The sequence below is a fragment of the Microtus ochrogaster genome, unplaced genomic scaffold (assembly GCF_000317375.1).
Source record: "Microtus ochrogaster isolate Prairie Vole_2 unplaced genomic scaffold, MicOch1.0 UNK85, whole genome shotgun sequence".
Lineage (NCBI taxonomy): Eukaryota > Metazoa > Chordata > Mammalia > Rodentia > Cricetidae > Microtus > Microtus ochrogaster.
In genome coordinates this window covers 711,563-723,357 of record NW_004949183.1, presented here as the reverse complement: position 1 = coordinate 723,357, position 11,795 = coordinate 711,563, and the positions used below count along the sequence as shown (strand labels likewise).

At 38.1% G+C, this 11,795-nt stretch overlaps 1 protein-coding gene across 4 annotated transcripts in view; it reads right to left on the bottom strand.

The window, feature by feature from the left end:
- The window catches only part of F8 (coagulation factor VIII), a 155,386-nt gene that overhangs the window by 80,983 nt on the left and 62,608 nt on the right, over window positions 1–11,795 (bottom strand). For all 4 annotated transcript variants that reach the window (XR_003376668.1, XM_026777787.1, XM_005370664.3 and 1 more), the window contains one exon: window positions 4,971–7,950. Coding sequence is in view for 3 of the 4 variants with exons in the window: in XM_026777787.1 (XP_026633588.1) it covers window positions 4,971–7,950 (2,980 nt within the window). In the remaining variant the exon portion in view is untranslated. The remainder of the gene's footprint in view (window positions 1–4,970; window positions 7,951–11,795) is intronic.

The window sequence follows — 11,795 nt, the reverse complement described above, 5'->3', positions numbered from 1 at the left end:
TGGGAGGCTGGGAGGAGGCTAAAACTTTTTTTTTCCTTTTCTCAATAAAAACAAAAAGAAAACACTATCCTGAGTGAGGTAACCCAGACCCAAAAAATGACTATGGTATGTACTCATTCATAAGTGGATTATAGCCATTAATAAAGGACATTGAGCCTATAATTCGTGATTCTAGAGAAGCTAATTAAGAAGATGAACCCTAAGAATAACATATAGTTATCCTCCTGGGTATTGGAAGTGGACAAGACTACCGGACAGGGGTGGGGAGCACAGGGGTGCTGGTTGGTTTGGGATAAGGAGAGATGGGGAGAGAAAATGGAGAAGGGGAGCATGAGGACAGCTTGAGGGAATGGGATGGTTGGGATGGAGGAGGGGTGGATGAGGGAGCAGGGAAGTAGATATCTTAATTAAGGGAGCCAGTTTAATGTTGGCAAGAGACTTGACTCTAGAGGGGTTCCCAGGTGTCCAAGGGGATTTCCTCAACTTGTTCCTTGGGCAGCAGAGGAGAGGGTGCCTGAACTGGCCTTATCCTATAGCCACACTGATGAATATCTTGCATATCACCATAGAACATTCATCTGGCAACAGATGGAGATAGAGACAGAGACGCACATTGGAGCACTGGACTGAGCTCCTAAGGTCCATATGAAGAGCAGAAGGAGGGAGAACATGAGCAAGGAAGTCAGGACCGCGAGGGGTGCATCCACCCACAGAGACGATGGGGTTGATCTAATGGGAGATTACCATGGCCAGTTGGACTGGAACTGATGGAGCATGTGATCAAACCGGACTCTGAACGTGCGGACTAGGAGGGCTGACTGAGAAGCCAAGGACAATGGCACTGGGTTTTGATTCTACTCCATGGACGGGCTTTGTGGGAGCCTAGTCTGTTTGGATGCTCACCTTCCTGGACCTGGGGGAAACAGGGAGAACCTTGGACTTCCTAAAGCATAGGGAACCCTGACTGCTCCTTGGACTGGAGATGGAGGGGTGGTGTGGGAAAGGGGAAGGAAGTGGGAGGAGGGAAGGAGGTGGAAATTTTCAATAACAAATAAGTAAATTTAAAAAAAAATGTAAGAGTTAGTTAATGAGAGCCTGAATGAATAGGCCAAACATTTTATAATTAGTGTAGGCCTCTGTGTTTTTCTGGGACTGAATGGCTGCAGGACTGGGAAGGACAGACCCATCTGTCAACAAACACTACTATCTGTTCACTAAAGCTAACTACTATTCCGATATTTATAATAATCTTATTTCTTTGCTTTTTATAAGCTTATCTCTTCTAATCATGTATTCTTAAAGAAAATGTTCATTTTTGCTTGTTTCTTTAAGTATTTAAGGTGCAACTGTGTACATATCCTTATTTTTTTCTTACACTAAGCATTACCATTCATCTAAGTTGTAATTTTTGATTATGTACTATCTGTTATTCACAGCACTATTGTATTGTATTCCATTAGATTAACATACTCCAATTATGGGCATATGAGTTACTACTAAATTTAAGACTTGTAAATAGTCCTGTTATGAACCTTCAGGTATATGTCTTTGGTGCACAAATTTATGTATTTCCTTTGGTCACACATCCAGGAATTGAATTGCTAGTTTTCTATGAACCTTCAGGTATATGTCTTTGGTGCACAAATTTATGTATTTCCTTTGGTCACATATCCAGGAATTGAATTGCTAGACAGGCATATTTTAGACTCTGTAGATACTGCTACACTGCTTTCTAAATCAGCTGTTATATTTCCCACTTTTAACAACAATAAAATGTAGGAATTCCATTTGCTACAAATCTTCATAAATTCTTGACCACATTTTTACATTTTGGGCATTCTGGTTGTTGCATAGTAATGTATCATTGTAGTTTTATTTTATGTCTCCATGATCAATAAGGTGGTGTGTTTTTCCATTCTATAGTTAATATTCTCATTCTCTCTGGCATATTTTTTGATGCACATCATCAATTTCATAATTTTATTCATTTTAATTATTTTAAAAGTTTTTATTTATGTGTATATATGTCTCTGTGTGTATGTTACATGCATATAAGTGTTCATGGAAGCCGGGAGAGGGTTTCAGAACTCTTGGAACTGGAGTCACAGGGAATTATGATCTGTCATTTGGGTTCTGGGATCAATACTCAGGTCCTCTGCAAAAGCAGCAACTGCTCTTAAGTGCTGAACCACCTCTCCAGCTCCAAGTTCATATTTTTAAAACAGTGAAATGGATTTTATATTAGCTAATCTTTTGTGTATCTTGAGTTAATCATTTTTATTTGCCCACCCTGAGATTAATACTTCCTGTTTTCTTCTTATATATTTATGGCTTTATCTTTTCATGTAATGGCTTTGTTTCAAGGTAGGATTTCTCCTTATTGACTCTGATAGAAGCATTTTGACTTACTATGATGTAAAAATTCAGTTCATTCAGGTAACTTTTCACTTTTAGTGATATCGATTCATTCTCTAAACTCCTATTTAGATTAACTGCAGGCTTATAGTCATCTAAGAAGGCAAGCCTATTTTCTTCTTAAGGCTATATAATAGTTTATCTGAACCAGCTCAGGGAGATATGGAGATAGTAATTAATTCAGTATGCAGGTGGGGTGTGAAGAACTTAGTCTACCTCCATGAGTCACCACCAAGTATCAACCTGATGGAACAGCTCGTGGTTTTACTACTGTTATGTAGTATTTTGTAACCTGATTTTATCCCCAGTCATCCTCACCTTTCCATTTCACTATATTTTTATATTGAATAATATTTAGTACATTTCAAATCTTTGTTTCGTAAAAACATACTATAATAAACAAGATTCTCTTATGGATTAGATCTGAATATGAGGGAAAAGAGGAGTTGGGAATTATTTCAAAGTTTGAAGTCTAAATAAATGAAATGAAGGAATGGCCATTGATAACATGATTAGGAGCTGGACTGATGGTACAGCAGTTCAGAGCATTTGTTGCTCTTGCAGAGGACAAAAATTTAAATCCTAAACCCATATAGTGGCTCACAACTATCTGTAACCGTAGTTCCAAGGGATTGACAACATCTTTTGATACCTGTAGGCATCAGGCATGCATATGGTGCACATATATACATGCAGGAAAACACTTATATGCATAAAATAAAATAATCTAAAATATTTAAAAATGTATAATATTATTGATAATACCAATATAGTGGAGAGGGAGAAACTGACTGTATAAGAAAGAAAAAAGAGGAACTTCTAGAGCAGAGGTTCTCAACCTGTGGATGGTGACTCCATTGGGGGTAACATATCAGATATCCTGCATATCAGATATTTATATTATGGTTTATAACAATTTATAACAGTAGCAAAATTATAGTTCTAAAATAACAAAATAATTTTTTGGTTGGGGTCACAATAATATGAGGAACTGCATTAAAGACTCACAGTATTAGGAAGGTTAAGAACCACTGTTCTATAGAAACATTTTTTAAGATAGGGAAAGGAATGAGATAAAGTCCAAAATTTGTATGGTGGGCTTTATATAGAAGCATAGATGGTCCACTTATTAGCAGTTTTAATGCTTTCTCCAGGGCCTGTATTGTGCATTGGCTGCTCAATTCTGCTACCCTAATGCCCTGAATACCTTGAACTTTTCACTGTACTCCAGTAATACTTGTTTTTTTGTGCCTCAAAAGCACTAAACATGTCCCATTCTTAGAGCCTTTGTATTTTTCTCTCTGACTTTTCTGAGCTCCATCAATTGACCTTATTTTCTTTAGGTCTCAGTCCTCAAAAGGGATTTCTTTGACTATCAGGGTTGGAGTAACTTACCAGTCATTGTTCTGTATTATTTTCTGAAGAGCACCATTGAAATTATCTTAATTATTTCTCTCTTTTTTGTGTTTTGATTTTTTTTCAAGACAGAGTTTCTCTGTAGTCCTGACTGTTGTGGAACTTGCTTTGTAGACCAGGCTGGCCTCAAACTCATGAGATCCTCCTGCCTCCACCTCTCAAGTGCTGGGATTCAAAAAGAATGTACCACCACTGACAGGCCAATTCTTTCTCTTTTTGTATTTGTGTCTAGATGTATGCACATTTGTGAAGGCCAGGGATCAACCTTGGATGTCATTCCTCAGGAGCCATACACATTGCTTTTTGAGATGGGTGTCTCTCACTGATTCTGGAGCTCATCAATGAAGGCAAGGTGGCTGGCCAGTGACCCCCTGAGAGACATCTGCCTGCTAGTTTCTGCATTTCCAGCACTAGGATTACAAGTATGTGTAACCACATTCATTTTTAAGATTTATTTTTATTATTTTGAAAATTGTGTTTCTGTGCATATGCATGTATGTACACATGTGTGCATGCATATGGAAATCTGTGCATTTGAGGGTGTGCATCCATGGAGATCAGAAGAGAGTAACAGATCTCTGGGAGCTGAAGTTACAGATATTAGTCACCTGACACGGGTGCTGGAAACTGAACTTGAGTCCTCTGCTAAACTTAGGTCTTTACGTTTTCACATCATGCACTTTATTGACTAAGCCATCGCCCTAGTCCTCCCTTAATTGTTTTTATACTAGTTGTTCTCTCTTGTTCTAAGGGAAGGTAAGCTCTTGCTATGCTGTACTCAGGTGTCTGTAACAGTATCTGTCATACAGTAGGTGTTGTTATATTTGTTGACTGATTGTTCTTATGCCTTTCCTCTAAATTTGCCTGTGCTTTCTCTTCTCCAGCACAACCTCCTTTGGCTCTCTTAAAATCAATTGATTGATTTTTTTCTTTTGGATTTCCTATATTTTAGAAAACATTCCTATGTACACCATCAACTTTTTTACCATACACTTCACTTCTACTTTCAGAGTTTTCATTAAAAGATTCCTCTTGCAGCTCATAGGGTTGATGGATAATGACGACTTTTTATAAAATCATTTTGACACCTAGAATATCAAAGGTCACAATAGCATAGAAAAAAACCAATAGATACAAACCTATTTTGTAGAACATGGGGAGATGTACTCATTCCATAGTCCCAGAGCCGCTCCACAGCTGCAATAAAATAGTGCCGCGTCTTCTGTTGAAAGCTGCGGGGATCCTGCTTTATATCTTCACCATAAATGTCAAAATCCTCATTTGTTTCGACAGTGATAGAATCATAATCAGTTGCTTCTTGTTCTGACTGTAAAGCACTAAGTTCCCTTTGATGGCGTTTCAAGACTGGTGGGTTTTGAGAGCACAATCTTTGAGTCTGACCTTGCTTTACCCAAGAGGCTTCTCTTTGGGAACAATTTTGCTTCTCATTTGCTACTACTGAATGATTGTTTTCATGAGGGCTCAGAGACAAAATGGTATCCTCTCTCTTAATGGGTATAATTTCTGGTGACTTCTCTTTGGATTTCCACTTATCTTTTGGTATCTGTAAAGTATGATGGTCCAGCAGTTTAGAGGGAGTCTTTTCAGAGCTCTCTCTTGTTCCTTTCAGACTTTCCACATGTCTCTTTGCTTCCTGTGTTTTCTGAAGAAAGACCTCTTTCATGAGATCCAGGTGTCCAGGAAATTCATGGCTAGTGTTTTTAGGCAAAAGTTCTGTTTCATGAATGGAAATTTGAGGAAGCAATTCAACTTTGTCAGATTCTTCAGGCAAGACTGGTTTCAAGAGAAGAATATCCCCAAGTTTCTTATATGTGACTGAGTTTGTATTACTTGTCCCTGGGGAGGCAAATTTTCCTTGGTTTATGATCCTCTCCCATGGTAAGATGGTTAAAGAAGAGTTATTTCTCTTGGTTTCTTTTAAGAAATGACTACTGTTTTGAACTTTAGAATTTTTTGTCTTAGTGTCATAAGTGTAGGATGATGCTATAACATGAAAAAATTTGTCTTGAAATGGGATTCTCTTGGGATCTGTTGGTAGAAATGCTGAAGTTTTTACAATGTGTAATCCAGAACTATTTTTCTGAGTGATGCTTTTAATCATTGTAGAATCCAATAAGGGAGACTTAATAATGGACTTTTCCCCTTCCTTGCTGTGATCTATCTGTGTAATAATACTCTTTGTCAAATAGTTCATGGTTTGAGGCCATTGAGTTGAGGCACAGAGTCTGAATTGTCCCAAAGCTCGTTTACTACGTTGAGTAATAATATTCTTCTGGCTTGGATAGTTCTTTACTGCTTCTCTAGTTTTATTTATCAAGCCTTTTGAATTTGTTTCCTCATCCTCCCTTCTTTTAAAGAAATGGGTCATCTGAATCTCTACTGTATTTGTTGAGTTGTTTAATGAGCTGATGTCTTGAAGCATTAGTGCAGGTATTTCTTCATCTAAACTTACATTTTGCCTACTGCCTAGAAAGAAGATGTCTTTCAGGAAGTTCTTAGAACCAGTTGTTATGTGTACTTGAGGCAAAATTACTTTTTCTTCGATTGATGCTTCCTTTTCTATCTCTTCCTGAATATCTTTTTCTTGATTGTACCTATCATTTTCCTGTATATTAGGCAAGGTGGTAAGAAATATACTCATGTTGCTTGAAAAAACCCTATGCTTGAGTCCTGTGTCCTTTGTGAATCCATCTTGTTCTAGTATCACTTTCTTCTTCTCTGACAAGAAATTCTCATTTTTCACAGACTTTTCTAACATTAAATATACTAATTGCTTTAGACTAGGCCCTTGCTCAGAGTTCAAGGAGTTATTTACATTGGTGTGGTTCATCCAATTTGCTGATTCTGGCAACAGCATCTTGAAAAATGGCATGATTGTACTTTCTTTATCCTGTGTAATAGGATCTTTATCTTTTTGGTGAAATATTTCCTTATTTTTTGATGAGGCAGTTCTATTTAGCAAATGCTTCAGTCTCAAATTTATAGTATTTTTGCCTGAAAGTACTCCATCATGAATCAAAGGTGCTACTCCTTGAATTTCACTATTGATTTTTAATACAGTATCTTGCAAGACTGCAGTACTATTCTCAATTGATGCTGGGATGTCAATGTGAACTTTTCCATTAGTGGTTGAATGATTATATGTCTCATTTGTTTTCATCAAAGAGATATTATCTTTGAATAAAGTACTATCTTTGGCTAATAAAGCAATCCCATAAAATCTCTTCTTTTTGAGTAATCTATCATTCTCTATTGATGATATATTATCTCCCAGTGAACTTTCTTGATTATTTACTAAAGTTGCATCTAACAAGTTGGAATCACTATTTCCTTCATTAATGCTCAGAGGTGCATGAGACCGAATAAAGGGACGTGTTTTTTTACCAAATGAAATGGTGGTTAATTTACTAATAAAGTGAACTGGCATACTTGGAGATTCTGAATAATCTGCCTCTTCAGAAATTGCTGTCCAGTTATCTGACAGAATTGTTGTGGTAATTAGATTACTTTGCAAACCAGAAACTTGCAAATCAAGTTTCTTCCACTTTACATCTATAGTTGTCTCCAAACTTTTATTTGAGCTTAACTGGCCTTCTGGCTCAGGAGTAAATACTATTTTCCCACTTTGATAGTGTTCTGACCTAACTTGGGCCTCTTTAGATGAGTCTTCATTGCTGTCTATTGCATCAAGTGAATGATCATCAGGAATAGCTTCATAGATGGCTTTTTGGTTATCTAATAAGGATAAACCATGTGGAGTAGGATGGCTCTGTCCCAAAAGCATCAACAAGTCACTAGAGGAGACACTTTGCACTTTAAACATCTCTGCTGTCTCTCCAAACTGAGGCTTAATCTTCTCTACATAATTTTCTAGAATTGTGGTGGCTGTGAATTTTTTTCCCCTAGTGTTAGGATGATTTGAATTTTGGAAAAAGCTTCTGGGTTCAATGATGTTGTCATTCACCAACTGTGTTTGAATATCTTCATACATTTCTCCATAATAATCACTAATACTCTTGTCACAACTAGAAACTTTCAGCAAAGCTGTCATACCTCTCTTCCGAAAGTCAGAATTATGACATCCCAAGACCCATAAACCTGAAAATGAGAAAAAATAAAACTCTGGTTATTCATAACCCAGGATCTAGGTAATTTCTGTATTGGGGTGTTCTCTCTTATTTCTAGACAAATGAAGAAATGCTATTCAAGACAATTACATTATAGGTTATTTGGTCAAATCCTCTCCATATATAATAATCCAACAAAGGCGGTAAAAGTCATTATTGCATTGCTGCTACTGTGCTATGGATGTTTCTGATCGATCACAAGAAAGGGATATTGAGGCCTATTGAGAGAGTTCAGTGGGTAAAAATGTTTGCTGCCAAGCCTGATGACCTGAGTGCAATTCTTAGAATCCACATAGTAGAAGGAGAGAATTGAGTCCTGCAGTTGGCCTCTTACCTTTACACCTGTGATATGACATATGTGCCTACACACATATGCACACATTAAAGTAACAAATATAATAAAAAGCATTTGCAATGTGCAATGATGTAACATTTAACTATTTCTAATGCAGATATTCTCAAGAAGTGATTATAGAATTTTTCCCAACAAAATAGTGGATTGCTGATCAGTTATAGAAACCAGGAACAAGGTTTTGATTCTGAGGTGGAGAAAAGTCCCAAGCTGATAATTCAGCCTCAGGTTTAGAAAGAATGATCCCAGAGTTGAGGGCATTCAGACTATAATACATTATGCTTTCATTCTCTATGGTGTGTGCTCACTTGTGCATGCATATGCCATAGTGCATGTTTGTAGGTCAGAGGTCAACTTTTGATGTCAATACATGTATTGCCCCCCCACCTTGTTTAAGATAGGATCTGTCTGTTTTCTTTTGAATATGCCAGGCTAGATGGCCTGTATGCTTCTGAGGATTCTCCTGTCTTAGATTCTTCCCTTGCTGTAGGAACACTGGGATTATGGATGTATATTATCATGCCTTGCTTTTTTCATGGGTTCTGTCTGGTGATCTGTGTGACAAGTATTTTACTCACTGATTATTTCCCCGATCCAAAGTATCTATTATTTAAGATACTGGATTGAGATGTAAGAATTAGTTAAAATGTTCTTTTTCATTTATATTTAGTTATAGTTGTAATGCAAGAAGATTGCTGTATTATAAAAGTCAGGCAATGTAGTTTAACTAAAGACAAAAGTCTCTTCCTCTTCTTCTACTACTCTCTCATTTTGAGACCAGGCCTGTGTAAGCCCTGATTGACCTAAAACTCACTATTTGAATCAGGATGGCCTCAAACTCAGAAATCTGCCCCCACTCAGTTTCCAGAATGCTTGATTAAAGGAAGGCATTAACACACCCCACCCTTAACCAAAGTATCTCTAGATTAGTATTCTAAATTCAAGTAAAAAAATTGCATGTCTGTAATCTCAGAGGGTTGGGATGCAGATCCCTATAGTTCATTGGCCATCCCACCTAGTCAATCAATAAACTCTAAGTTCAATGAGAGACTCTGTCTCAAAAAGCAAGGTAGAATTAAGAAGGAAAACCTTATCAGATCTGGAAGACTTATTATTTAAGTAAGTGTATTCATCTAAGAATGGTTTTATAACTATGGCCCGAAAAGAACATTGTAAGCCAGATACAAAATGAATATTATATGAAATTAAAATAAAGGTCTGTGAGGTCCCTTGCCAGCAAGGGGCCCGGATCCTGTACCAGAAGGGCCATCCAGAGAAGTAAGTGTGTGCCTGACTGGCCAGCCAGATGCTCGCCCCAGAAAGGGAGCACAGGCATCCTCCAATCCCCTAAACTTTTTGGCCATTCAGTGATGTGGGAGTGATTTTTTTCTAATATGTTCCTTTCATTGGTTAATTAATAAAGAAACTGCCTTGGCCCATTTGAAAGACCAACCCTTAGATGGGTGGAGTAAACAGAATAGAATGCTGGGAGAAAGAAGTTGAGTCAGTGAGTAGCCATGATTATCCCACCCTACACAGCCGCAGGTTAAGATCTTCCCTGGTAAGCCACCTCGTGGGCTACACAGATTATTAGAAATTGGTTAGATGAATATGTGAGAGCTAGCCAATAAGAGGCTGGAACTAATGGGCCAACCAGTGTTTAAAAGAATACAGGTTCTGTGTAATTATTTTGGGGCATAAGCTAGCCATGCGGGCAGCCGGGTGTCAGGAACGCAGCCCGCCGCTCCTATTAAACAATTCAGTGGGGCCTTCTCTCCTGGGCTACTGCCTTCTCTTCCTATCCCATCCCAGCTTCTCCCCAGGCACCCCCTTCCCATCTGTGGGGTCATAAGATCCCCCAACTCAGCCTGCTTAAGGGCTGAGGGTCTGGGGACAAAGTTGTGAGTGCAACTGCTGAAGGAGTTTCTTTGTTCCACTGAGCCTGCACCCAGAAAGCCTGCACTTTTGTCTGTGAGGTCCCTGGCCAGCAAGTGGCCCTGAGCCTGTACCAGAAGATCCATCCGGAGGGCCTACTTCGGAGTGGAGAGGATCTGAGAGACAACTCCAGTGCTTAGGGGACCTAAGAGAGGGCAGACCAAGAAAAACCCCCAAGTACACAGGTAGCTACAGCAAAGATCAGACCAAGCCACCAAGACTCTCCTAACAACATTTGAAGGAAGAGATGGGCAGGCTCCAATGCAAGAATTCCTCCAACAATATGAAAAACAACATGATAACAACAGAATCCAGTGAACATACAACAGGAAGAATTGAACACCTTAATCCTGAAGATGTAGAAGAAATAGACTTTAGATACAACATTATGAAAATGTTAGAGACCATTAAACAAGATATGAAAAACTCCTTTAAAGAAATAGATTAGAAGACTAACAAAAAGTTAGAAGAAATGAATAAATCCCTCAAAGATACCCAGGAAAAGCAAGAAAAAGCAATCAAACAGGTAAGGGAAACAGTTCAAGATGTGAAAACTGAAATGGAGGCAATGAAGAAAACACAAACCAAGAGATGGCAGGATATGGAAAATCTGGGTAAATGAACAGAAACTACAGAGACAAGTATAACAAACAGAATACAAGAGATAAAAGAATCTCAGATGCTGAAGATGCTATAGAGGAAATAAACACACTGATCAAAGAAAACAGCAAATCCAACAAATTCTTGTCACAAAATATCCAGGAAATCTGGGACACCATGAAAAGACCAAACCTAAGAATAATACGGGTAGAAGAAGAAGAATTACAGCTCAAAAACCCAAAAAATATATTCAACAAAATTATAGAAGAAAACTTTCCAAATCTAAAGAAGGATATTCCTATGAAGTTACAAGAAGCATACAGAACACCAAATAGACTGGATCAAAAAAAAAAAAGCCTCCCCTCATCATATAATAATCAAAACATAAAACATACAGAATAAAGAACAAATATTAAGAGCTGCAAAGGAAAAAGGTCAAGTAATATATAAAGGGGAACTTATCAGAATTACACCTGACTTCTCAATAGAAACCATGAAAGTCAGAAGGTCTTGGATCGATGTGCTGCAGAAACTGAGAGACCATGGATGCAAGCCCAGACTACTATACCCAGCCAAGCTTTCTTTCACCATCAATGGAGAAAACAAGATATTCCAGGATAAAAACAAATTTAAACAATACGTAGCCACAAACCCAGCCTTACAGAAAGAACTAGAAGGAAAATCATAACTCAAGGAGTCCAACAATGCCAACAATAACTCAGACATCTAATGACCCTTCACCAGCACAACTGAAAGAAGGGAAACACATAAACTCTACCACCAGGCGGTGGTGGCGCATGCCTTTAATCCCAGCACTTGGGAGGCAGAGGCAGGCAGATCTCTGTGAATTTGAGACCAGCCTGGTCTACAAGAGCTAGTTCCAGGACAGGCTCCAAAACCACAGAGAAACCCTGTCTCGAAAAACAAAA